The sequence below is a fragment of the Ylistrum balloti genome, unplaced genomic scaffold, assembly GCF_031769215.1.
Source record: "Ylistrum balloti isolate Yb309-2 unplaced genomic scaffold, AGI_CSIRO_Ybal_v1 Utg369814, whole genome shotgun sequence".
Classification (NCBI taxonomy): domain Eukaryota; kingdom Metazoa; phylum Mollusca; class Bivalvia; order Pectinida; family Pectinidae; genus Ylistrum; species Ylistrum balloti.
In genome coordinates, this window is record NW_026781985.1 from 181,170 (window position 1) to 208,044 (window position 26,875).

The 26,875-nt window shown below is 37.3% G+C and overlaps 1 protein-coding gene across 1 annotated transcript; it reads right to left on the reverse strand.

Annotated features, from left to right (window-relative positions):
- Window positions 1–22,005: 22,005 nt before the first annotated feature.
- LOC132544902 (leucine-rich repeat-containing protein 70-like) lies at window positions 22,006–26,329 on the reverse strand. The gene is made up of 2 exons (XM_060208557.1): window positions 26,248–26,329; window positions 22,006–24,948 (listed from the first exon to the last, which is right to left on the reverse strand). The coding sequence occupies exon 2, from the start codon at window positions 24,927–24,929 to the stop codon at window positions 22,887–22,889; it is 2,043 nt and encodes a 680-aa protein (XP_060064540.1). The 5' UTR covers window positions 24,930–24,948; window positions 26,248–26,329; the 3' UTR covers window positions 22,006–22,886.
- Window positions 26,330–26,875: the final 546 nt, after the last annotated feature.

Below are 26,875 nucleotides of genomic sequence, written 5' to 3' on the forward strand. Positions count from 1 at the left end.
TAAAATAAGATCTTCACTGCAGCTCTTATTTGTCTTCAATTTTCTAATGGCTTTCAAAATTTCATCTCTACTAATTACTACACCAAGCTCATCGTATATGGCTTCCTGATCTACATCAGGTTCTAAATCATTGCCATCTTTACCATCCATGAGGTTCTTGAAATGCTGATAAAAATCTTCATTTCCTATTACGGAAGGATTAGTTATTGCTTTTTTCTTGGAAAATAATTTACAGAATTGTTTTGGCTTTGATCTTTTTAAATAGAAGAGCATATCACCTTCTTGTCTTTTATATTTTCGTTTGAGCCTAGACTCCATGCGCTTATAACGCTGTTTGGAATTTGTCAGAACCTCATGGTTGTGCTGTGATTTATCATTATTAAATACTGTTAATGCTCTCTTATATTCAAAAAATAATGTTTTACATTCGTCTGTAAACCAAGGTTTATCAACAATCTTATCATTTCTCTTTCTATTACGGTACTCACTAGCTGAGCTAACACTACTACAATTCACACCATAAGGCACAGTACATTCATTAATAATATTACATATATTTGCAACACATTTGTTTACCAACAACTGACTTGATAGTTCAACATCTAATTCCTTCTCAATATTTTCAATGTTCTGTCGTAATTTATCCACAATAAGGTTAGAGTTTTCTTCATTCCATCTAAGTGACTTGCATTTCGATCTAAAATGATCGCCCATATTTAAACATTGATGTGGAATTTGCACGTCAGATATTGGTAGGCAAATAAATAACTTAAATGATAAAGGTGAATGGTCGGATAAAGTATTGAATTTTCCTGATGTAAAATTAAATACATTACAAATGTTAGAAGCACTTGTCAATAAATAATCAATGAGACTTTGGCCGTTTGCATTGTGAAAGGTATAACTTCCTACTTTATCTCCTGAAACCCGGCCATTTAGTATACGTAAACCAGACGCTTTGCATAATTCAAGGAGTCTACGACCAAATGTATTTACAATGTGATCCATGCTATTACGTTTAACTATTGTTTCATCATTCTTGTAGTCTATTATAGACTCCTCCAGAACAATACCAGGTAAAGCATCGTTACATATGAAATAATTTTTGTTACCAGTTCGAGCGTTTAAATCGCCTACGATATAAACATCTCCAGAGGTACTGTACTTAGCGAAGGAATCTTCAAGACGTTGAAAGAGATCTACATCAGTATAGTCGTAAAACACGCTATTTTCTGGTGGGATATAACAAAAACATAAGAATATATCATTTGATCTGTCCCATTCATATCAATTTTTACCCATATAAAGCAATTTTCAATACTTTCAATTAAACTAAGTGTCGTTTTAGCAGCCATATCTGACTTGTAAAATATGACAAATCCGCCGCCTTTACATACTTTTCTAGGGAGAATAATTTTTTCGTAACCTATCAAATCAAAATTATCATCTTTGCTTATCCAACATTCGCTCAAACATATAACATCATATTTACAAATAACTGACACAAACTCATAATCTTTGAGTTTTTCTACCAGTCCTCTAGCAATGTTCCAGGAAAGGATTGACAGTTCACCCTCCTTCCTGTCCTACCTCTAGTACGACCGATGAGGCGACATCTGGTGAGAAGGACCAGCAATCGGGATTGCTTGACGTGTCCCCCTTAGTGAAGCTAGTGTCCTAACGTTGCCGACGTACGACACATCATGTTGCTGACATGGCCGAGCAGGAGAGGAAGTCTAGCTGCAGGTTGGGATCCATTCTTTTGAATTCTTTTTAAGCGGTCAAGAGTCCAAGAATACCATGTGCTGGATAATACTGGGGAATGAATTAAAAGTACGGTCCGGCAGAGTTGAGAAGATTTCTTCCGGTCTTCTGTTAAAAGGCCAAAATAGACCTGTTGTCCCCATAGTAACACTTGGGATCTTGATGCTTTTTCTGTCTACACTTACCACTACAAGTTTCCTTCTTGACACTGGTCCTTGACATTCTTGTTTGTGCGAAGACGTTAAATCCCAGTGGAAATGCAAGATCCAATGACAAATTTACGATCAATATCTCGAATAGCGTTATTTTACTCCGAATTTAAAAAAAAAAAAACTCAGTTAAGACGTGCACAATCAAGAATAACTGTAGCATAGTGGTTAGTGAACTAATCCTTCATCTAGGTTTTAAATTTCAATTCAGATAAGAAAAAAAGGTAAAGATCCCTTGTCCGACCTATGCAGATTTATCTGCATACCAGAGATGACGTGATTAAAAGGCAGGGGGAGGAGTCAAGGATATGACAGGGGAGTGGTTTCCAAAATAAGAAAGGAGGGGGGGATAAGGAACTTTACTTATAATGTCAATAAAGCAAGAATTCTGAGCTCTTTAATAGACAGTTTTACGAGTCCTGTTTACAAAAAGAATAAAGTACAGTCCCTCTAGATCCGGCCATGAAAAGTGAAAGTTGACAAAATTTGTAAAAAGTGTGCAAGAAATTGCTAATGGAAGTGTTAGTATGAAAGGAATCCCGTTACAAAAATCTTTTAATTTCAAAGTATTTTCTGAAACTCCGATCACGTTGGTTTTTCGTTGGAATCTTAAAAGGCACGGTTTCTTTTCTTTCTTTCTTCTTTCTCATTTTCTATACATTAATGACGACATCGTCAAAACCGAACACATTGAAAAGTCTTGGGTGATATGTCGATTAGCGCTTGCCGGGAAAACCCAAAAAACTCCGTTTGACATTAATTATCTTCTCTACGTAAAACTCGATTTTCTGTTGGTATATATGAAAGATTCAAACATTTTAACATCGTTCCTGTAGGTCACTGAACTGTTTCTGACCTGGAAACACATAAATAACAAATGAAAACTCGTAAACCACAAATGTGATAGTATTTCAGACGCCGACAGCACTGATTTCTCACTTGCATTGATCGTTATATAAGCAGACAACTGTAGGCCCTACAAAAAAATCGTAAGTCTTAGTTTTGTAGAATTTATCTGCTATTCTCGGCAAGACGAGTAGTTAGCTGGCTCCTATGAGTTGATAGCTACGTTAATCTAACATTTGCAACGCTGGACATTAAGAAATTAACATTTGAAATATATTTTTTGAATCATGAAGACGATATTGTGAGTCTAGTTTCAACATTTTTGTAAGTTGCCATGTTTAATTATACAAACTTATGGCAGATTTATCCAGTTTAAGATATAGAGAGTTTCATTTACATGAACATTACCTAAATGAAATTTCCTTGGAGAGGTTCAACGTTGTCTGTAGTTAAGAACTATTGTGTTTTCAAACTTCAAGTGAAAAGTTTCGATTTTGTGATCACAGAAACAGACTTTTACATGAATTGATTATATATGGAACTTTGGAGTCGTGCCCTTCACAACAGTAACCTCTCTACTTTCGGATGACTTTTTGAAAGAATTAAGATTTGGTGCAGACATATTGGAATCTTTATGTTCCGAACACAGGACAAACGAAGCATTGTGCCGTTATCGAAAGGGACACCCATTAGAAGGGACACACTTGTACAAGTGTGTACGGTTAAATAGTAAATACGTTGTTCATTAAAACAATCACCTGAAGAGGACCGCTAGGCCTGAACAATGTCTGACGTGGCATAGTCGGCCCTAGTCTTTCTTATTGTGAAAACAGTTGAACCTAGATAGAACGACCAATTGGTTAATATCATTATTTATATGAGGTCCATTCTGTTGGTACGGATCAGCATCACGGACAATTTTTTTTAATGTTTACTTTCTGACTAATACTGATAATCTTCTGTGTCCAAAATCATACCGTAAATTTTCAGATTAAATTGTTTTCAGTTGACACATGAACATCATTCGAAATGTGTTGGGAACATTTCGTTCTTATCGTCTTTCTTCTGTTAAGTGTAAGTTTTGTATACATCAGATGCACTTCAACTTCAGTGACCCTAGTGATACACAACGACAGACTACCGGTCAATATTGGTCAAAACCTGACCAGTGGTATTTTGCACAATATAGAAGGCATCGGCCTAAAAATGTGCGCAAAACAATGTGTTCTTAGAAAAACCTGTAATCTGATTGGATACAATTTTGACAACCGTTTGTGTAAACTTGGAGAGATAAGCGCAGTCGTGGAAACATGTAATGACGTTAGAACTGTGACCAGCTACCGTAACAGGTGGAAATATGTAGAGGTAAGTAACGAAAACATGTCTATATCTTCACTTCAATAATAGACTATTTGTTTTATGCCTCCGGATGGAAAGATTGGGGGCGTGTTGTATTTTGGTTTATTGCTTGTCTGTTGTCAACTTTAGCCTTGCCCATAACTATCCCTCGTAAGAGGCAGGGCTTTCATATTTGGCATATGTGTCCCTCGTGACAACACCTTTCTGGTGATATCATAATGTTTTACCATGTGACCGTTAAATTGACCATAACTATTGACTTAAAACTGTCAAATAATTACTACTATGAAGACATAAGTGTTTCACAAAGTGTACATGATATTAGCACATGTCTTACACAGTACACTTTTAATGTCCCACTTTAGAATGTTGTCCTGATTTTATCCGGAAAACATGTGATGGACCTCCCATATGATAATCAGTGAGGTGGTCAACTACTGCAAAGGGGCTTCGCCTAAAAATGGCCATAGTTGTTCACTTGGTGACAAACGGACAAAGAGACAAACAAATAAAAGATGCCATTCCGAATGATGCGAAGGATATTTTGATATTAGTGTGATAGAGACTGGATTGTCGGTTTTCTCACTCCGCTTAACTTTGCTTCGAAACTGGAATCTAGCAGAGATAATTTGATAAATCTGATAATGAAGGTTAAGAGTATTTAGTAAAAAATATCCACTTGTCCAAAATGCAATTGTTTTTTTTTGTCTCAATCGATGCCATAACTCATCGTAAATTGGTGATAACCCTCTCGTGAGCGTAGTGATAGTTTTTTTCTTTGACTCCTACGTCAAGTGAATATAATGAAATACCTTCACGAAGATATAGCTGATCCTTGTGACGGCATTGAGATCACTTTTTTACGAGATCTTATCAAATAACGTGTGAAATTGAAAAATATCTATATTTGCATGCAAGTTGTATTTCGTGAGTTTGTCAATAGTTATCGCTATAGCAGTGGGGTGTTGGGAGGTCGTTCTCAATACCATGCTACAAATATGAAATGTGATTTTACCTCGAATGGTCTTCACATTTTTTTGCTTTTTTCGATGCGGAAAAAAACCAACTGGCACATGGCAGTCATTACAGTTATAACAATATTATATCTTCTGAACAGCACATTCGTCTGTAAAACTTACTGATAATAAATCAAATTTTTCTGGAGTAATTGTAATACAGAAAATCTATATTTTCAGGAACTAACCGGGAAATGTGCCAACCACACATGTCCTGAAAACTCTATGTGTATCTCTCTAACCCAACGGACTGAACCATTTTGCATAGTAACAGGTAATATCAGATCTTCCGTAGTTAAATACTTTTGGTTCCCTATTAGAATTGCACATGGTACATGCCATCCTCGATATTAAAGGGTTACGACCACTTCTGCTCTCTGCACCTCTGGAACATGTCGTGGCAAAATTGAAGGCACAAACAAAGTCATTTGATCGATTCAAAGAGAAAATAAAACCCAGACCAATCACAGGCTGATACGCTCCTTTTGACGATTAAAAAGGAGCGACACTCGGCTGCAAAGCCATTACAATATATCGTTATGCGACCTCAAAATTCGTTTGAAGTACATCAGAGGATCAAACTAGTCTTTTTGTCTTCAATTTTAACATATCCCTGAGTTGGACACACGCTCACTAGATAGGACCAGGGTCTCCTACGGTGGCTTTTGGTTGGTCTCGTAACACTGTATTTGTTTCTTCTGAAATTCTGATTGCAAGATAAATTATTGAAACCATGATCCTGTTAAACCTTGTGCCAAATTAATTTCACTGCACTTATCATTAAGTCAATCTCATTATTATTATTATTATTAACATTTTTCCTATTTCTGAACCACACGTCCTTGGCAGGAACAAGCGGTTAATTGTTATTTGTATTTTTTCATATTTTCCTATACATGATTAATCAGCAGTAAAATTAGGTGAATATTTTCAGCTAAAAAAAAGACAAAATGCTCGTCATAACTCGTATTTCAATTAGTCACGGTCTGTTCTTGTCACGCCAACTGTGTCAATACTAGTAATAAGAGATTTATTTACTTATAAGGAAAATCAGTTTTCACTCTCAAGTAGGTGCTGGTGCTTTACATTAAGACGTGTGGTGTCACGCACGCTCTCCGAATATACACAATTTTTTATTCCGGAACGCATCGGATTAAACTTTCAGAAAATATTACGCTGGTGCAATAACATATGGCTTATCTTTCGGAACAAATTGTTTCAGTTCCGGAACACCGGATGACATGCGATGTCGTCAGCAGTTGGGGGTTTGGGTTTAGAAGGACTAATATGATCGAACTTCTAGTTGGAATACGTCACTTCCGCTTGCATATCGGGCAATCTCTTCCGGTTGAAGACGTAAAACATTTTTAAACTTTAGTGTCAAAAACCCTTTCAACGATTGAGAAATGGTTCTCATTACCGCCAAAAATGTAGATGTTGGGATCTCGGCATAGTTATTGAGGTACCCATTAGAGACGAGAGCGTGTTTCAACCGGACAGGGAAATGTCAACCTAGCCATTTTTACATATATGTCGGAATTCGTCAGGTCATAACTTGATTTATACTTGGTCAATCTCGTTCAGCAAACACTCGTGGGAAAGATAAACCATCTTTCTTCTGTGTTATTTATGTGTTACTAGGATCTACGGTCCCGGGAATATATATATAACACAATTGAAAAAAAGTTCAGTTTTTCCTTCTCGAGAGTTACACCTCTTGTCACTACAATACATGAAAATGGTCCGTGAGTCGGGAATTCGTGCCAAATCCATGTGCATGGTGAGTATCATAAAACATATCAGCTATATTATGCCGCGTGACAGAGAGACAAAAGCGAAGTAACGTTCTTTATCCTGCAACTGGCGCTGCTATTGTCGGGATACACCTTCCACATAAATGTGTGTTGTATTCGGCAGTGTCAGAAAACAGTTGTATTTTAGCACGTGCGGTAATTAGAGTTACTCTCTGAATTTACTTAAATATTACATTAAGAAATATAAATGTTTTCGCGCGGAGCAATTATTTTGACGTCCGTCATCAGTCAACATTCAACGCAACGTCAATGTCAGGTAAACACAGGTTGAACAAAACTGTTTAAGTTTCAATAGTCTGATTTTCAGTGATTGTTGAAAGATAAATAAAATATATGGTCAGTGTCTTAAAGTATCAGCTGTATTTTGACTTGGGACAGAAAGACCGAAGGGGCACACCAGATGATCGCCACTTTTGTCGTTCTTCACCCTCGCCGAAATACTGCTTATGTTTTATGTCACTTGCTATCTCTATACAAATTAATTAAGAATAAGACTTCGTTGTCAAAGTTTTACTTAAACAAAATTACATATGATGTAAATTTACAACTAACTGCATTATTTTCTTTTAGGTAACATACGCATAATAAGATTGAATGTGTACGTCGGTTGTTCTTTTTATCAAATAAAGAGTTTTTTAAACATGCGCACACAAGTTAACTACCTCTCAGTATAAATTTTTTTTAATGAGTTCCGCTGTCAACATTTATGGATTTCCTAAAAACAAGTTACAAAATTGCATCACACAGCTGTTTCGTCCTGGTAGGACTCGTTTGTGAAGCTACATCACACAGCTGTTTGGTCCTGTAAGGACAAATCTGTGATGCTACATCACACAGCTGTTTCATCTTTCTAGGACTCGTTAGTGATGCTACATCACACAGCTGTGTCGTCCTTCGAGGACTCGTAAGTGTTGTTACATCATATAGCTGCTTCGTCTGCTAGGACTCGTCATTGATACTACATCACACAGCTGTTTTATCCTTCTAAGACTCGTCTGTGATGCTATATCATACAGCTGCTCCGTCATTCGAGGACTTGTCATTGATGCTACATCAAGCAGCCGTTTCGTCCTTTTAGCACTGGTAAGTAATGCTACATCACACAACTGTTTCGTCCTGTTAGGACTCGTCTGTGAAGCTATATCACACAGCTGTTTCTTCCTGTTAGGACTCGTCATTGATGCTACATCAAGCAGCTGTTTGGTCCTGTAAGAACAAATCTGTGATGCTACATCATACAGACGTTTCGTCCTTTTAGCCATCGTCAGTAATGCTTCACCACAAAGCTATTTCGAACTTCGAGGTCTCGTCAGTAATGCTACATCACACAACTGTTTCGTCCTGTTAGGACTCGTCCGTGATGCTACATCATTCAGCTGTTTCGTCCTGTTTGGACTCGTCTGTGATGCTACATCACACAGTTGTTTCGTCCTTCTAGGATTCGTTATTGATGCTACATCACACAGCTGATTCATCCTTCTAGGACTCGTCATTGATGCCACATCACACAGTTGTTTCATCCTTCTATAACTCGTCTGTGATGTTACATCATACGGCTGTTTCGTCCGTCTAGGACTCGTCTGTGGTTTACATCATACGGCTGTTTCGTCCGTCTAGGACTCGTCTGTGATGCAACATCATACTGCTGTTTCGTCCTTCGAAGACTCGTTCGTGTTGCTACATCATATAGCTGTTTCGTCCTTCTAGGACTCGTCATTGATGCTACATCATACAGCTGTTTCATCCTTCTATAACTCGTCTGTGATGTTATATCATACACCTGCTTCGTCCCTCGAGGACTCGTTTGTGATGTTACGTCATACAGTTGATTCGTCCTTCTAGGACTCGTCAGTAATGCTACATCATATAGCTGCTTCGTCCTGTTAGGACAAACCTGTGATGCTACATTATACAGCTGCTTCATCCTTCTAGGAATCGTCAATGATGCTACATCATATTGCTGTTTTATCCTTCGAGGACTCGCCTGTGATGCTACATCATACAGCTGTTTCGTCCTTCTAGGACTCGTCAATGATGCTACATCATATAGCTGTTTTATCCTTCTAAGACTCGTCTGTGATGCTACATCATACAGCTGCTTCGTCCATCTAGGACTCGTCTGTGATGCTACATCATACAGCTGCTTCGTCCTTTTAGCACTAATTAGTAATGCTACATCATACAGCTGCTTCGTCCTTCTAGGACTCGTCAGTAATGCTACATCATACAGCTGCTTCATCCTTCTAAGACTCGTCTGTGATGATACATCATACAGCTGCTTCGTCCTTCTAGGACTCGTCCGTAATGCTATATCATACAGCTTCTTCGTCCTTCTAGGACTCGTCAGTAATGCTACATCATACAGCTGCTTCATCCTTCTAAGACTCGTCTGTGATGCTACACCATACAGCTGCTTCGTCCTTCTAGGACTCGTCCGTAATGCTATATCATACAGCTTCTTCGTCCTTCTAGGACTCGTCAGTAATGCTACATCATACAGCTGCTTCATCCTTCTAAGACTCGTCTGTGATGCTACATCATACAGCTGCTTCGTCCTTCTAGGACTCGTCCGTAATGCAATATCATACAGCTGTTTCGTCCTTCGAGGACTCGTCCGTTATGCTACATCATACAGCTGTTTCGTCCTTCTAGGACTCGTCAGTGATGCTACATCACACAGCTGTTAGAAGTGATTGAAAGAATTATCAAAACTTAGAAAGAAATCGTAAATTGCATATATCTGAATGTGATCATATCTTGATCACATGGTCTTTACATAATATAAATCATAAATAATATACATATATAATGTCGTCATCTTTGTTTAAAAAGCCGTACGGAAGTAAAACCTGATGTCGTCATCTTTGTTTAAAAAGCCGTTCGGAAGTAAAATCTGATGTCGTCATCGTTGTTTAAAAAGCCGTTCGGAAGTAAAATATGATGTCGTCATCGTTGTTTGAAAAGCCGTTCGGAAGTAAAACCTGATGTCGTCATCGTTGTTTAAAAAGACGTTCGGAAGTAAAACCTGGTTGTCATCGTTGTTTAAAAGGCCGTTCGGAAGTAAAACCTGATGTCGTTATCGTTGGTTAAAAAACGTTCGGAAGTAAAACCTGATGTCGTTATCCTTGTTTAAAAGACGTTCGGAAGTAAAATATGATGTCGTCATCGTTGTTTAAAAAGACGTTCGGAATTTAAACCTGGTGTCGTTATCGTTGTTTAAAAAACCGTTCGGAATTAAAACCTGGTTGTCATCGTTGTTTAAAAAGCCGTTCGGAAGTAAAACCTGATGTCGTTATCGTTGTTTAAAAGTCGTTCGGAAGTAAAACCTGATGTCGTTATCGTTGTTTAAAAGTCGTTCGGAAGTAAAACCTGATGTCGTCATCGTTGTTTAAAAAGCCGTTCGGAAGTTAACCTGATGTCGTCATCGTTATTTAAAAAGCCGTTCGGAAGTAAATCCTGGTTGTCATCTTTGTTTAAAAAGCCGTTCGGAAGTTAACCTGATGTCGTTATCGTTGGTTAAAAAACGTTCGGAAGTAAAACCTGATGTCGTTATCCTTGTTTAAAAGACGTTCGGAAGTAAAATATGATGTCGTCATCGTTGTTTAAAAAGACGTTCGGAAGTTAAACCTGGTGTCGTTATCGTTGTTTAAAAAACCGTTCGGAATTAAAACCTGGTTGTCATCGTTGTTTAAAAAGCCGTTCGGAAGTAAAACCTGATGTCGTTATCGTTGTTTAAAAAGACGTTCGGAAGTAAAATCTGATGTCGTCATCGTTGTTTAAAAAGCCGTCCGGAAGTAAATCCCTATGTTGTTAACGTTGTTTCAGGATGTGGCAACCCACCGTATCGTAGCAACACTTTATATCCGGTCAGTTTTTCTTCGAAGCTCGTGGGATCAACTGCCAGCTACTCTGACTGTGTACCTGAAAAAAACTATCACGGCAATGTCCAAATGACCAGGTGTCTAGCCAGCGGACAGTGGTCATCGCTTACCTACGCCTGTTGTGGTAAGTGTCCATCTATATAGCCTTTATCTACTCGGATCACAGACTTCAAGTTTCAAATTTCAGTTTAAGTTCTGTTTGTCAGTTTCAAACTTTGACGATTGCTATCCCTCAAGGAAATCTATCACAATAATCAATTTAAATTTCAGGGTTATTTTATGTTAATGTTCAAAGACAATGAATTAAATCCTAAATATAAGGTTACTAGTATCCTATGATGAAATTTCACAATATGTAAGAACATATCCTAAATATTAAATTATTTAGTAATGGATTTTCATGACTAAAGATTATCTTGTGATGATTTTCACGAACAAAGATTATCTTGTGATGACAATATAATCTATTCCTATTAGAACCATAACTCTCTTTTGTATAATTTAGGAGTTATTGAAACTTGGTGTATACATTAGTCATACTAAGAGAATGTGCAGCATACCAAATTCAGGGCCTGCAACTTATTAATTACAGAATTATTGCTCTTTGATTAAATTCGGTGTTCAATAAAGTCGTTCTCGATGAGCATTCATCAGTTTCACTAATACTCTTGTTTTAGACTGTAGTACTAGCTACACTGTGATTGGAGACTGTGAGTGTCTTGTAAAAAGAGGTAAGAAAACATATGGGGATGCCTTCGAGGAGTGTGGAAGTAAGACGGAACAATTTGCCATGATCTTTTCAGCAGAGCATCTGCAAAGGATAGCAATGTTTGAATGTAAGTACATATATTCTGTCAACAATGCATACCCGGTGTCGTTGTATTGGAGTTCTAGTGATTTTTTCTATTCATTTTTAAATGAAGCAAAAAAGAATCGGTCAGGTTTTCACGACATCTACAGCATTGCTTTTTGTTTTCTTTTTCTTTGAAAATTTTGGCCATTAACAAAAGTACAGTAATGTTGATTTCGAAACGACATTACGATATAAAATACCCAATTACTTCGCTTTTCATGATGATGGCGTAAATAATTACGAAATAGATAGATAGAGCTTATGGTAGGGCATATATATTTCTACCCGTAGAAAAGATCCTTTTTGTCTAACCCGAGAGATTATTGAATGCCTTACCCACGGTTTCCCTTAACGTAGATAGGACAAATATATCTCGGCTCGTGGAGGGACTCTTGAATGTCTTACCCACGGTTTCCCTTAACGTAGATAGGACAAAGATATCTCGGCTCGTGGAGGGATTCTTGAGGAAACGTGGCGATATTGTAGCCATCACTGATGTCACAGTATCTGATAATGTATCTGGAGAACACGCTAGTAGTTGAAAAGTTACAAAATAAACAAACATTTATTTTCAAAATACTGGTACAAATAACAAAACAGAGAAACAATGAAATAACGTATTCACAAGTAAGAAATTACCGACAGCCTAAAACCAAGGCTTACCCTAGCTTAAGGTAGAACAGAGAGATATCTCCCCAAGGAAAATGTTATTGACTGCCTAAAACCAAGGCTTACCCTAGCTTAAGGTAGAACAGAGAAATATCTCCCCAAGGAAAATGTTATTGACTGCCTAAAACCAAGGCTTACCCTAGCTTAAGGTAGAACAGAGAGATATCTCCCCAAGGAAAATGTGATTGACTGCATAAAACCAAGGCTTACCCTAGCTTAAGGTAGAACAGAGAGATATCTCCCCAAGGAAAATGTGATTGACTGCCTAAAACCAAGGCTTACCCTAGCTTAAGGTAGAACAGAGAGATATCTCCCCAAGGAAAATGTGATTGACTGCCTAAAACCAAGGCTTACCCTCGCTTTAGGTAGAACAGAGGTTTCTTTAACGAAGGAATAGATTATTGACTGCCTAACCTTAGGCTTAATGTATCTTTATTTAGAAGAGAAGAGAGATTTCTCCCCAAGGAAGAGATTATTGACTGACTAACCTTAGGATTTCCCTAACTTAAGATAGAATCGAGATATCTTTCCCCAATGAAAAGGTCATTTACTGTCTAACCCTAGCTTGACCCTAGCTTTAGGTATAAAAGAGAGATCTCTCCTCAAGAAAGGTAATATTGACTGTCTAAACCTAGCCTGACCCTAGCTTTAGGTATAAAAGAGAGATCTCTCCTCAAGAAAGGCATTATTGACTGTCTAAACCTAGCCTGACCCTAGCTTTAGGTATAAAAGAGAGATCTCTCCTCAAGAAAGGCATTATTGACTGTCTAATCCCAACCCTGACCCTAGCTTTAGGTATAAAAGAGAGATCTCTCCTCAAGAAAGGCATTATTGACTGTCTAATCCCAACCCTGACCCTAGCTTTAGGTATAAAAGAGAGATCTCTCCTCAAGAAAGGCATTATTGACTGTCTAATCCCAACCCTGACCCTAGCTTTAGGTATAAAAGAGAGATCTCTCCTCAAGAAAGGCATTATTGACTGTCTAATCCCAACCCTGACCCTAGCTTTAGGTATAAAAGAGAGATCTCTCCTCAAGAAAGGCATTATTGACTGTCTAACCCTAAGTGTACCCTAGCTTTCTGTCGCAAAGGTAGATTTCTCACAGAAGAAGAGATTATTGACTGACTAACATTAGGTTTACCGTAACTATAGGTACAACAGTGATATCTGCCTAACCTTAGGCTTACCCCTACTGTAGGAAGAACAGTGATATCTATCCCAAAGGAAAATTATTGAATGCCTAACCCAAGGGTAACCCTAAATTTAGGTAGAAATTGAGAGATCACTCTCAAAGGAGGATATTATTGACTGAATAACATAAGGCTTACCGTAACTTTAGGTGGAAATTGAAAAAGATCTCACAAGGCAAGAGATCATTGACTGACTAACTTAAGACTTACTGTAACATTAGGTAGAACAGTTCTAGCTCTCCCAAAGGAAGATATTATTGACTGCCCACATTAGGCATACCATAACTTTAAGTAACAGAGATATCTCTCCCAAAGGAAGCAATTATTGGCTGACTTACCCTAGGTTTACCCTAGCTGTCTGAAGAACAGTAATATCCCTCCCCAAGGAACAAATATTGACTGCCTAAGCCTTAGGCTAACCCTAAATTTAGGTAGAAATTGATATATCTCTTCCCAAGGAAGAGATGATTGATTGACTAACACTAGGCTCCCCAAGGAACAAATATTGACTGCCTAAGCCTTAGGCTAACCCTAAATTTAGGTAGAGATTGATATATCTCTTCCCAAGGAAGAGATTATTGATTGACTAACACTAGGCTGACCCAATTTTAATTAGAACAGAGATATCAATCCGCAAGGAAGAGATTATTATCTGCCTACCCCAAGGCTTACCCTAGCTTCTGGTAGAAATGATATATCTTCCCCTGGAAAATGTTATTGACTGCCTAACACAAGACCTACCTTAGCGTTAGGTAGACAGAGATATCTCTCCCCAAGAGATAATTAACTACCTAACCCAAGGCCTACCCTTACTTCAGGTAGAAAAGAGTTATTTTCCCAAAGGAAAAGATTAATGAGTGACTAACATAAGGCTTACCGTAACTTTACGTAGAATAGAGATATCTCTCCCCAAGGAAGAGATTATTGGCTGACTAACCCTAGGTTTACCCTAGCTTTAGGTAGAAAAGAGAGAATTGTTGCCTGTCTGACCCTAAGCATACAACTAGCTTTAGTTAGAACAGAGATATATCTCCCCATAGAAGATATCATTGACTGCCTAACATTAGTCTTACCCTAGCTTTAGGTAGAAAAAAATGAGATATCTCACAAAGGAAGAGATTATTGACTGTTTATCCCTAAGCTTACCCTAGCTATAGGAAGAACATCGAAATCTCTCCCCAAGGAAGACACTAATGACAGCCTAACACAAGGCTTACCCTATCTTTAGGTAGAACAGACATGTCTCTCATCAAGGAAGAGATTATTGACTACCTAACCCAAGGCTTACCCTAGCTAAAGTAAGGTAGTCAAGAATTTCTTCCAATCATAGGTATTTCTTCAGATTTCCCTCATTGAGAATTTTCTTTCCATTCTTCTATTTATCCAGAAGAATACAATACTGCAAAAATATGGAAAATAAAGTTATGACAGCCAAACCAGGTATTGATTAAAATAAAATAAATAAAAAGCATGTAATTAATGAGGAAATTTAGCGTCGTCATAATGTTTTCATTGAACAATATTCTATTTTATGCGATATAAACTGGACGTGTTCGATGTTCGTTAGTTTGCCTGTTGGTTCTGTTGTATGATATAAAGCTGGACGTGTTCGATGTTCGTTAGTCTGACTGCTGGTTCTGTTGTATGATATAAAGCTGGACGTGTTTGATCCTCGTTAGTCTGACTGTTGGTTCTGTTGTATGATATAAAGCTGGACGTGTTCGATGTTCGTTAGTCTGACTGCTGGTTCTGTTGTACGATATGAAGCTGGACGTGTTTGATCCTCGTTAGTTTGTCTGTTGGTTCTGTTGTACGATATGAAGCTGGACGTGTTTGATCCTCGTTAGTTTGTCTGTTGGTTCCGTTACTGTATACCTTGTTATTATGTATGAACGTGTCATCACTTGTTTTGACCAAGATTTACTTGGTGGATGTCGTCAATAAATCAGAAGACGCTCATTCTTCCAAAACATCTGATCTGATTCTCATGTAATTTTTGTCAGGAGTCTCCACGTAAATCTCTCTTTCGTTCATACTTTGCTCTTACTTTTATCAAAATGGAATTGGAATTATAACTCTGTTGGTATATACTTTGTTCTTTTCCATTTTTGCAAAACAGAATTTTTCTTAGAAATTCGCGGAGATATTATAATTCATTATAAATCATTATCAACCGGAACAAATCTTTTGCGGGATAAATGTCTACATAAGAAAAAAAAATTTATCTAAAATCCCTTTAAAATATCAAATTATTACTACTGAAACAATCGTAAATTTTGTTTGGATGGTTTTGGCGCGAATGTGTTTACAATCTACACAGGTAAAAGGTCACCGTGTCAGCCAATCAAAATGAGTTAAGAGTCATATGATGTTTATTTCTTGATTTACACAAACATTAAAATGATTATTGGATGCCTTGAGAATTGAATAAAAACCGGCCTGTATTTGTCATTGCCCATTTTAAAACTAATTTATTATGAATACACTCTGATTCCAATACAGTTCTTTGATATATACGTCTCTTCATATGAATTGTATAGTGTATTTTAATCATTATGACCATTAGTGAACCAGTGCACTTTATTTATAGTAATAATTGATACTATTTATTTCATAATTTATTTTGTTTATCATTGTTTTATCTATCATACATTAATTTTATTATTATTATTTCTAATTTATTTGTTTAATTACTGTCTTTTATCTTTTTAGTTTCCGGTACCATGAGAATTAATGGAGAAAAAGTTGATGGGAAATGGATCCTGTCCAACGGAACAACTATGGAGTGGATTGATTCGGTTCCTGGCCGTCTCAAAGAATTTCCCGTAAACACTGACACTTTGGCAATTAAAAAATTAGGAAGTGAAGTGATGCTTACGAGTGTGGATAACTCGGAAAAGAAAAGCGTCCTTTGTCAGTTGCCATAATTAACAGTGACGCAGGTTTTACAGGTGTTTCCAAGACAAGCTGTGATATCATCATATTAATAAAACAAGGATATGGTATATATGGTTTGATTCACTCAGCAGTCCATCCTCGATATCCCAGGGATTACAATCACTTTCTCTCTGCACTCCTGGAACATGTCATTGAAAAATTGAAGGCACAAGCGTAGTAATTTGATTGGTTTCAGTTGGGAAAAAAACTTACCAATAACAGACTAGCACGCTCCTTTTGAAGATTACAAAGGAGCGACATCCAACATCAAAACCATTACCATATCCCGTTGTGCGAACCCGAGATTCGTTTTTCGTCTTCTTTACAACGTGTCGCAGATGAACCTTCAATTTTGCCATGACATTTTGCAGGGGTGCAGAGAGCGGTAGCGAGCGATAGAGAGCGTTACCCCGGGGATATCGGAGATGTAACCGGATTAAAATAGATAGAATGCAACTTTAAAAAAAATCTTTTTATAAGTACATTTATTTTTAAATCCAACCTGACCTGTCATGGCGGTCTTTACCCCAAATATGGTCATGACTATTGGAGAGGCGGTAAAAAAAAAAGCAACAACTTATAATCATTATGAACTGTGGTAAATTGATGCCCAGACTGATACAGGACAAATTTCTTTGTTCGAGGAGTAAGTTTGATTTTCCCAGTACCTTGTACCATTTTCACCACAACTACGAACTCCTAAGGTAGTGAGCTTACCATGGAAAGTCCAGTTGGGATGTATTAGGATTTACACCAGCTCAAATTACAAATACTTTAGGAGATCAGTCGGACTTTGATCAGTTTTGACGGAGTTACTGTCTCTCATTTTTATAAGGCTTAAGACTTTTATGATTTACTGAACATGGTTTTGAGTCGCCGATGTTGGGTTGGTTTTTCATTATTATTACAAATTCAATGATAAGACGTATTTATATATTAAAATTGTATCTAAAATGGAAAATTTATTAAAGATTTAGCAAAACACATATTTAATACCTATTAATTGAGTTTAACCCTGTTTTTGTTTTTTGCAAAATATCAATCGGTTGGAATTTTATGATATCCCAGAAACCTTACCGGTTTATTTACCTATGTGAAAAGTCCCAAAGGGTCCCGGTATATTTGTTTAATTACCCCTTATTCAACGATCAACAGGCATTTGCAATATACATGTGTCAAATCCATTTTTAAAAGATTCTGATAATATTCATTTGATCAAACTCAAGTTGATGTATAGTCAGTGTTCACCATGTCTTTTTTCACACTTGGTATGGTACGTGCTTAAATTTTGAAGCACTGATTCCGATTGAACAATACTTTCAAGAGTTAGCGCCCTTTGTTCTTTTCAGCTTGTCCGGAGATCTTGACATGAAGTTATAGTGTCTTAACTGTATTCTTCTTGTGGGAAAAATGTAATGTAGAACAGTCTTTACCGCTATTTATAGATTATGGGGATGTTTAAACGGTTATTTGTAGATTGTAGAATTCTTTACCGCTATTCATAGATTATGTTGATGTCTTAACTAGTATTCTTAGATTGTGGGATTAGTTGTCGTTATTTACAGATTGTGGGATTGTCTTTACTGTTATTTATAGATTGTGGGATTGTTATACAGGTTTTCATATATTGGTGGATTGTCTTTACCGGTATTTATATATTGGTGGATTGTCTTTACCGGTATTTATATATTGGTGGATTGTCTTTACCGGTATTTTTATATTGGTGGATTGTCTGTATCGGTATTTATATATTGGTGGATTGTCTTTACCGGTATTTATATATTGGTGGATTGTCTTTACCGGTATTTATATATTGGTGGATTGTCTTTACCGGTATTTATATATTGGTGGATTGTCTTTACCGGTATTTATATATTGGTGGATTGTCTTTACCGTTATCTATATATTGGTGGATTGTCTTTACCGGTATTTATATATTAGTGGATTGTCTGTATCGGTATTTATAGATTGGTGGATTGTCTTTACCGGTATTTATATATTGGTGGATTGTCTTTACCGGTATTGTCTTTACCGGTATTTATATATTAGTGGATTGTCTGTATCGGTATTTATAGATTGGTGGATTGTCTTTACTGGTGTTTTTATATTGGTGGATTGTCTTTACCGTTATCTATTTATTGGTGGATTGTCTTTACCGTTATCTATATATTGGTGGATTGTCTTTACCGTTATCTATATATTGGTGGATTGTCTTTACCGGTATTTATATATTGGTGGATTGTCTTTACCGTTATCTATATATTGGTGGATTGTCTTTACCGTTATCTATATATTGGTATTGTATCGGTGGATTGTCTTTATCGGTATTTATATTTATATATTGGTGGATTGTCTTTACCGGTATTTATATATTGGTGGATTGTCTGTATCGGTATTTATATATTGGTGGATTGTCTTTACCGGTATTTATATATTGGTGGATTGTCTTTACCGGTATCTATATATTGGTGGATTGTCTTTACCGGTATTTATATATTGTGGGATTGTCTTTACCGGTATTTATATATTGGTGGATTGTCTTTACCGGTATCTATATATTGGTGGGTTGTCTGTATCGGTATTTATATATTGTTGGATTGTCTTTACTGGTGTTTTTATATTGGTGGATTGTCTTTACCGTTATCTATATATTGGTGGATTGTCTTTACCGTTATCTATATATTGGTGGATTGTCTTTACCGTTATCTATATATTGGTGGATTGTCTGTATCGGTATTTATGTATTGGTGGATTGTCTTTACTGGTATTTATTTATTGGTGGATTGTCTTTACTGTTATCTATATATTGGTGGATTGTCTGTATCGGTATTTATATATTGGTGGATTGTCTGTATCGGTATTTATATATTGGTGGATTGTCTTTACTGGTATTTATTTATTGGTGGATTGTCTTTACTGTTATCTATATATTGGTGGATTGTCTTTACCGTTATCTATATATTGGTGGATTGTCTGTATCGGTATTGATATCTTGGTCGATTGTCTTTACCAGTATTTATATATTGATGAATTGTCTTTACTGGTATTTATATATATTGTTGGCTATTTTTACCTATATTTATAGATAGTGTCATTGTCTTTGTGATTATTCATAGATTGTAGGATTGCCTCTATTGTATTTATATATTGTGATGTAACCTTTACCATTTTCATATGTTATAGAATTGTTCATTTTCAGGCCGTCCTTCAAGTAAATTCCAAGAAATAAATAGTTATATATTTGAAGTTTTATTCTTGGTTTTTGCTTTAAATACTTTTTTTTGCTTGTTTCGTTTCGGAAGTTTTGAGCTTTCTGGAAAGTAAATCGAACGGAAATAGTTGCAAAAGCAATGTGAAACACCAATGGCCGCCAACACTGAAAAGAGGGCAACATGGAAAGTGTAAATGTTGACAAATTCAACCAACACCTTCGATGAAAATAACTGTAATGGGCAATAGAGAACGTGAATTATTGGAATAAAGGAAAGCAACCGTATGGAAAGGGTAATTTGATAGTAGGAAGGGAGACAATTCAATATTGATATCAGAGAGGACGACACACACCACCACCACCACCACCCCCCACACACGACCACAACCACATCATACACACACCCACTCACACATCTCAGGCACACAATCAGAGAGGACGACACACACCACCACCACCACCCCTACCCCACACACACACGACCACCACCACATCATACACACACCCACTCACACATCTCAGGCACACAATCAGAGAGGAGGACACACACACCACCACCACCACCACCCCACACACACACGACCACCACCACATCATACACACACCCACTCACACATCTCAGGCACACAATCAGAGAGGAGACACACACCACCACCACCACCACCACCCCACACACACACGACCACCACCACATCATACACACACCCACTCACACATCTCAGGCACACAATCAGAGAGGACGACACACACCACCACCACCACCCCCCACACCCACACACCCACTCACACAATCAGAGAGGACGACACACACCACCACCACCACCACCACCCCACACACACACCCACATCTCAGGCACATAGACAGATTTCATATACACAATTGTCTATACCATGGAAAATCGTGGAAGCAGATGTGGCTAGTAAAACGACACGAAAACAGCTGTTAGTTAGTCAAGAGGCGACAATAATGAGGAATACAGCTACAAAACGACTAGGGGATGGATGCTGAATTGTTAATCAAAAGTCAGACAAAAACTATATCGAACCGGAAAAGGTGACAGTTTTAGAAAATAACTCCTTTACACAAGACAACATTAAATAAGGAGCTGTTAAACTCGTAACTGGATTGTATCGCACTTACACTCGCAAAAAAAGTTTAAATCAGAAAGTTACTCTCACAAGGAAGAGATACTCGGAAACTCTCTCCTTTATTCCGTTGTTAACAAGATGTCACCAAATGTTCTGAATGACTTAGCATATTATGTTGTGATTTACGAGGAGCTCACTTGCGGAGAGATCAATGTTTTCGTTTACGTCTATCACAAAATTCTTTGGAAATATCTCTTTAACCATGTTAGAAATTGACCCTCACTTAATCAATTCCATTTAAATATTAAAACGTCTATACCGACAATCAGTAATCTGGACAAACAAATGGTTTGATATTGATTTAAGAAATAAAATATTCTTCACTGACGTCTAAGAAACCAAGCCAACCGGCTTAACCTAACAGATACAGCCTTACGACATCCCTGTGAAGATTGATCTTCTTTATTATCTGTCCCCTATATCAGAACTTATGTAGCTTATTTCCTACTGAAATAGATAGTAAAATAGTATCATTGATACAAATATACTTTGTAATGGTGACGGTATGATTGTTTTAGGCGACAAAAAAGATGGTAAAGCGGTACCAAATGGTAGGTTAGGGAAGATTTGGTAAAGCGGTACCAAATGGTAGGTTAGGCAAGATTTGGTAAAGCGGTACCAAATGGTAGGTTAGGCAAGATTTGGTAAAGCGGTACCAAATGGTAGGTTAGGCAAGATTTGGTAAAGCGGTACCAAATGGTAGGTTAGGCAAGATTTGGTAAAGCGGTACCAAATGGTAGGTTAGGCAAGATTTGGTAAAGGCAAGATTTGGTAAAGCGGTACCAAATGGTAGGTTAGGCAAGATTTGGTAAAGCGGTACCAAATGGTAGGTTAGGGAAGATTTGGTAAAGCGGTACCAAATGGTAGGTTAGGGAAGATTTGGTAAAGCTTTACCAAATGGTAGGTTAGGGAAGATTTGATAAATTCTCAAAATAACAATCCCCCCTCCACAAACCCACGTCACGCCCTCCCTCTCTCTCTCTCTTTCTCAGTCATCTTGATTTCGCGATGATGTGCTTCATCGACTTGCTTGTTGCGACAGAACGTGTGACGTCACTTTTATCGTTTATATATATTATTATCAGCACGTATAAAAAGAAAACACATTAACGTTAACAGCACTTTTGCTTATTTTATTGAAAACAAAGTTTAAATTTCATAACAAAATAAAAAATATTATACACAAATAATATCAATATCATATCTATACATAACTGATTTCACAAATGCATGAACGACTAGAGCACAAGGTGGCGACCAATTAATATTGCAATATATACCACAAGCCATAAACGATAATTTCTTAATATATCAATGAGTCATACTTCTTTATGTGTAATATCGAAGATTACTTCCTATTATGAAATCTGTATCATACGTATATGTGTACGATTAAGAAAAAGGCAATTTAGAAATGCTAAAAGCACCTCGCAACAGGTCGCGATGTAAAACAACAAAACATGATATCATTTATCAAACATATACACACTTTGTACAAACAAAAAAAAAATCTCAAATGGATTTCACAGATATGGAAAACAGTTACTTGTAAAGGTCCTCATAAATCGGCATGAAATACATTTCATAAATATCGTATACAAACACGTAATCATGGCGAAATCCGACATTCGTTGTATGGAATGTATTTCTTTATCTATAAGAGAATTGACGAGTTATCTCCCTTGTACCATTCATAATCTGTCGTACTTGGCGATCCTTTGGTCATGTAGTAAAAAATGTAAAAACATCACATCATCTTAAATAGTACTTTTCATTGAACTTTCTATATACTAATTTACATTACTCACGCCATAAAAAGGTGTTCGTTCATTGGCAGACGAGATAGAGATTCGATTATAATAAAACAACATTGTACCCATCATTATTTCCAATTTGGCCCCAATCATGATTAAAACACAAACAATATGACTGCGATGTTGACAAAAGGAATGAGTACAGTGTACAGGTTTTGAATTCGTTAAAATATTCATGGAAGTGTTTTGACAGCGACACAAACTTTTCTGGGCCCTAATGAAGGTAACCGCATGCTTCTTGGCACAACACTTAGGCAAACCAAGTAGTTCGAATCCGGACGTAAACCGGAAATGACGTAGTTTTTCAACGATGGCGACAAATCAATAACCGTGTTTTCAGAAGTCTGTCCAAGAAGCTGGTGCTCTAGTTTGGATCCAGAAACCATTCTATCATCTAGAAAAGACCAGTCAATTTCGACCGTGCTTTGAGTTTCAACGAGTCGTGTGAAACTGAAGAGAGAGTTTACATCAGTGTCTACACTAGGGGAAACTCTGGTCATCGGCATCTCCGTCGTTGTTATTACGTCCGGTAACGTTTCGCACTTAGAGATCACCTGTTCCGTGTCACATGTCAGCTGGTCGTTATCAAGTGTCCACAGATCACGACCATGGATTGTGGATGGTGATCGACACACCGCGTCTACCATATACTGAAATATGAAATTTTTACTTATCCTAGATATAATCCAGTCCTTGAGGGATACAGTGTTACAGTCACATTTCAGAGGATTTTTGCCAAGATAAAGCATTTCGAGGTTTGTTAAAGATGTTAACACACATTTGCTTATAGTTTGGATGGCATTACCTTGGAGATTCATGGTCTTCAATGTTCCAGCCAAACCGTGGAATGTTTTCTGTGACAACTCAGTGATGCTATTTCTGTCGAGCATTAAGGTGACCATGTTCCGGTTGTTGATGAACTGATAATCTGGAATTGCGGTGATCTTTGTTCCGCCCAACTTTAAGTCTTGAAGGCGACTAAGCCCAGAGACAGCCCGCCACATTTCTTGCTCGTAAACAACGGTGTCTGTTAGTATAAGGTCTTTGAGCGTGTTCTCGAGTCCCTGAATACCTTGTCGTGAAAGATTGAAAATGGGCGTGTCCTCCCCCCTAATATCGAGCTGTGTCAGTTTCGGAGTGTGAAGGAACGCACCGTTAGACAGCGAAGACAGTTTGTTGTAGGAAAGGTCCATGTAATCAAGAGACTGCAAGCCCTGAAACGTACTGGGTTTCAACGAGGCGATCTGGTTCGAATCCAGGTTAAGATATTCAAGTGCGTTCATGTTAAAAAATAGTCCGACGGGCACACTTGTCATTTTATTGTGACCGAGATTCAATTGTCTCAAATTGGTCCATCCCGCAGCTGCCAAAGGTCCGACGTTTTTCTCATTCAATTTATTCAGATGAAGTCCGAGGTATTCCAAAGACTCTTCTATGCCATCGAAACATCCAGGTACCATACTTTTTATTTCGTTGTGGGAAAGATCTAATTCTTTAAGGTTTACAAACCCGGAAAATGCCTTGTAGGGGATTTCTGTTATACCCACACTTATAGCACGGAATACTTCTAGTTTTGTCAGGTGACGTAAACTGAAAGCAGGTAAGGTTACCAAGGGAAGGAATGCCAGCTGAAGATGTTTAAGTTTTGGTAAACGGTTTTGGAAAACATTTTCAGAAATATGCGATATTTCCATGTTTTTAAGATGAAGTTCCTCCAAATTTAACAAATTTTGAAGATCTGTGTTTTCTCGGTTCATATACAGCTGGTTAAAGTTTTGTAGAGTGAGCGTCTTAAGATTGGTCAAAACGGACAGCTCTTGATAAGGCGGTGGGTACCGGCCGTCGCCCTCTATAGAAATTTCAGACAGCATTGGCACAAGACTTGAAAAAGCCTCCGAAGACACATGTCTAATCTTGTTACCGCTTAGATCCAGGATCTTGAACTTCAGCCCGCCGAAGGCTCCCGGAGGAATGACCGTGATATTGTTACACTCGGAACACCCCACTGTATTTGCAAGCGTGAGTTCGTAAAACATTTCGTCGGAAGGTTCAAATCGAGGGATCTGGGACAAGCCTCTCGCGCGACAGTTGATGATACGCCCTCTAGCGCGTGTTCCTTTCTCACAACGACATTGGTCACTAGGACAAGGCATTGTGCTGCCTAGCACGGACACGACACACATCAAGACAAGCAGACTCATTATGTTGGTGAGCATGTTGGTTATTTACTGAGAACTGAAAGGCAAATGAAAAAGAGCATAATTAAAAATTTAAAAAAAATGATAAAATGAAAAGAGATACTTATATTTTAAGCTACGCCTTATTATATTTCAAATTTTAATTAAGAAATAATTTTAATTTTTTGTTGTTAACTGGTGTGTAAACTGCATTTTTTTTACATATATTTTAACATGACGCGCCTATTTCTTATATTTACATTTATTTGGTTTCCTCTTTGAGAATACCGCATGGAAAAATTCCGGTTTCAATTGTTTGGAAATTACACGCTTAGGCGAGAATACCCGACATCTGATGGAATAGCCGAACAGCTGACTCCAATTTGGCGGGAACAATTGTCATACACAAGACGTAAGCAAATATAGTTCCACAATATAGCATCATTTATTTGAATTATTTCCTATCTAAATTTACAACATTTTTTTTCCTTTTATCATTATGCTTATATTTATTCAACATATTAAATTTAAGAAAGGTTTATTAAATGTTAGAACTTTGAAGAAAAAAATCACTATGTTTATTGGCATCACGCCAAGTGTGCTTGCCGTCAAGTTACTGAAGGCCAATGTATTCATACGCGTAAGGTTTACCGAAGTGTAAACGTCAATTTCGTTGGTAGGTCTTTATAGAGGATACACACCGGTAATGTAAATATAATGAAGTATACCGTCATTGACTGTAATCATTGCATAAACACATGCCCCCTTGGTTCGTGACTGACATGCAAAATCAATTTCGCTGCATATTTGCCAGAACAAGTTTGACAAGTCAGCTTATGCTTCCACGGTAAACATATCTGAATACGATAATGATAACTGGTTAGTATGTTTCCCTGTTTATAGTGAGTAATTGTTGAACATTCCAACTCGTCTTAACAAACAAACGACAAACACCTATATAAAACAATAGATTTCCGAAACTGTATTTAAAGTTAACCACGTTTATCAGATGTATTTTGACACTGATAATCTTTTACTGCCTAAACGCAAATAAAATTTTATTCGGAGCAAATTTCTCACGACGGGAATCCGGCTTTAATCAAGAGCCTTGTATTTATCTAGAGATATCGTGCAGAATGGGGTCACCCTGGAAGACCGCATGCTGAATATATTGTACATGATCACGTCAACACAGCAGCGCATATCACGGCGATGGCATTTTATTCAAAATGTAATTTATGACATTTTTTCAGATTGTAAATATAAGAGAAATAAATAGAATTATTAATCGGTACCAAGTAATTTATTTTAAAGACTTTTTTAAAACCAAATTAAAGGGAATACAATTCAAACTTACCTTGTCTGGTTATAAATCCAAGTTGGTGTACAGGTGAAACTGGTCTCCTTTCAATGTATTATATTGTTCACTTCAGATGACACAGAATTAGACTTTCAGTCTAGATGTTTGTAGATCCGATGTTTGGGCTGAACTGATTTGCTCCATAAACCAGCACCTATTTATGTGAGTTCTGACAATTCCTGGAGTATTTCCGGTTGAGTCACGTCATCGTAGTATCAGGGTACGCCCCCGCGTGCTATGAATTCCTCGCGCGCCTGATCCTAATTTGCATACATTATCGGATTCCGATTGGTTGACATTGTAATTCCACATTCCGTGTTTCATTTGCATATATTAACTACCTGAAATAGACTTTATGTAATGAAATTGATTTAAGAAATGTAGATTTCTGTGGAGATTTACATATACCGTATACTGATATCGCGTTCGCTCGGAGGAATTTATAAAAATGACTTCCGTACCCCTCTTGACCATACCAACATTACCTTACAAATTGTTATCTCTTTCCAGTTGTTTGTTTAATGATCTATCAAAATACCTTGGTGCAGCAACCTGATAAATATTTCTAAATTTATCATATATGTGTCCCTTTTCACATTCATAGACGAACCACAACCATTTTAAA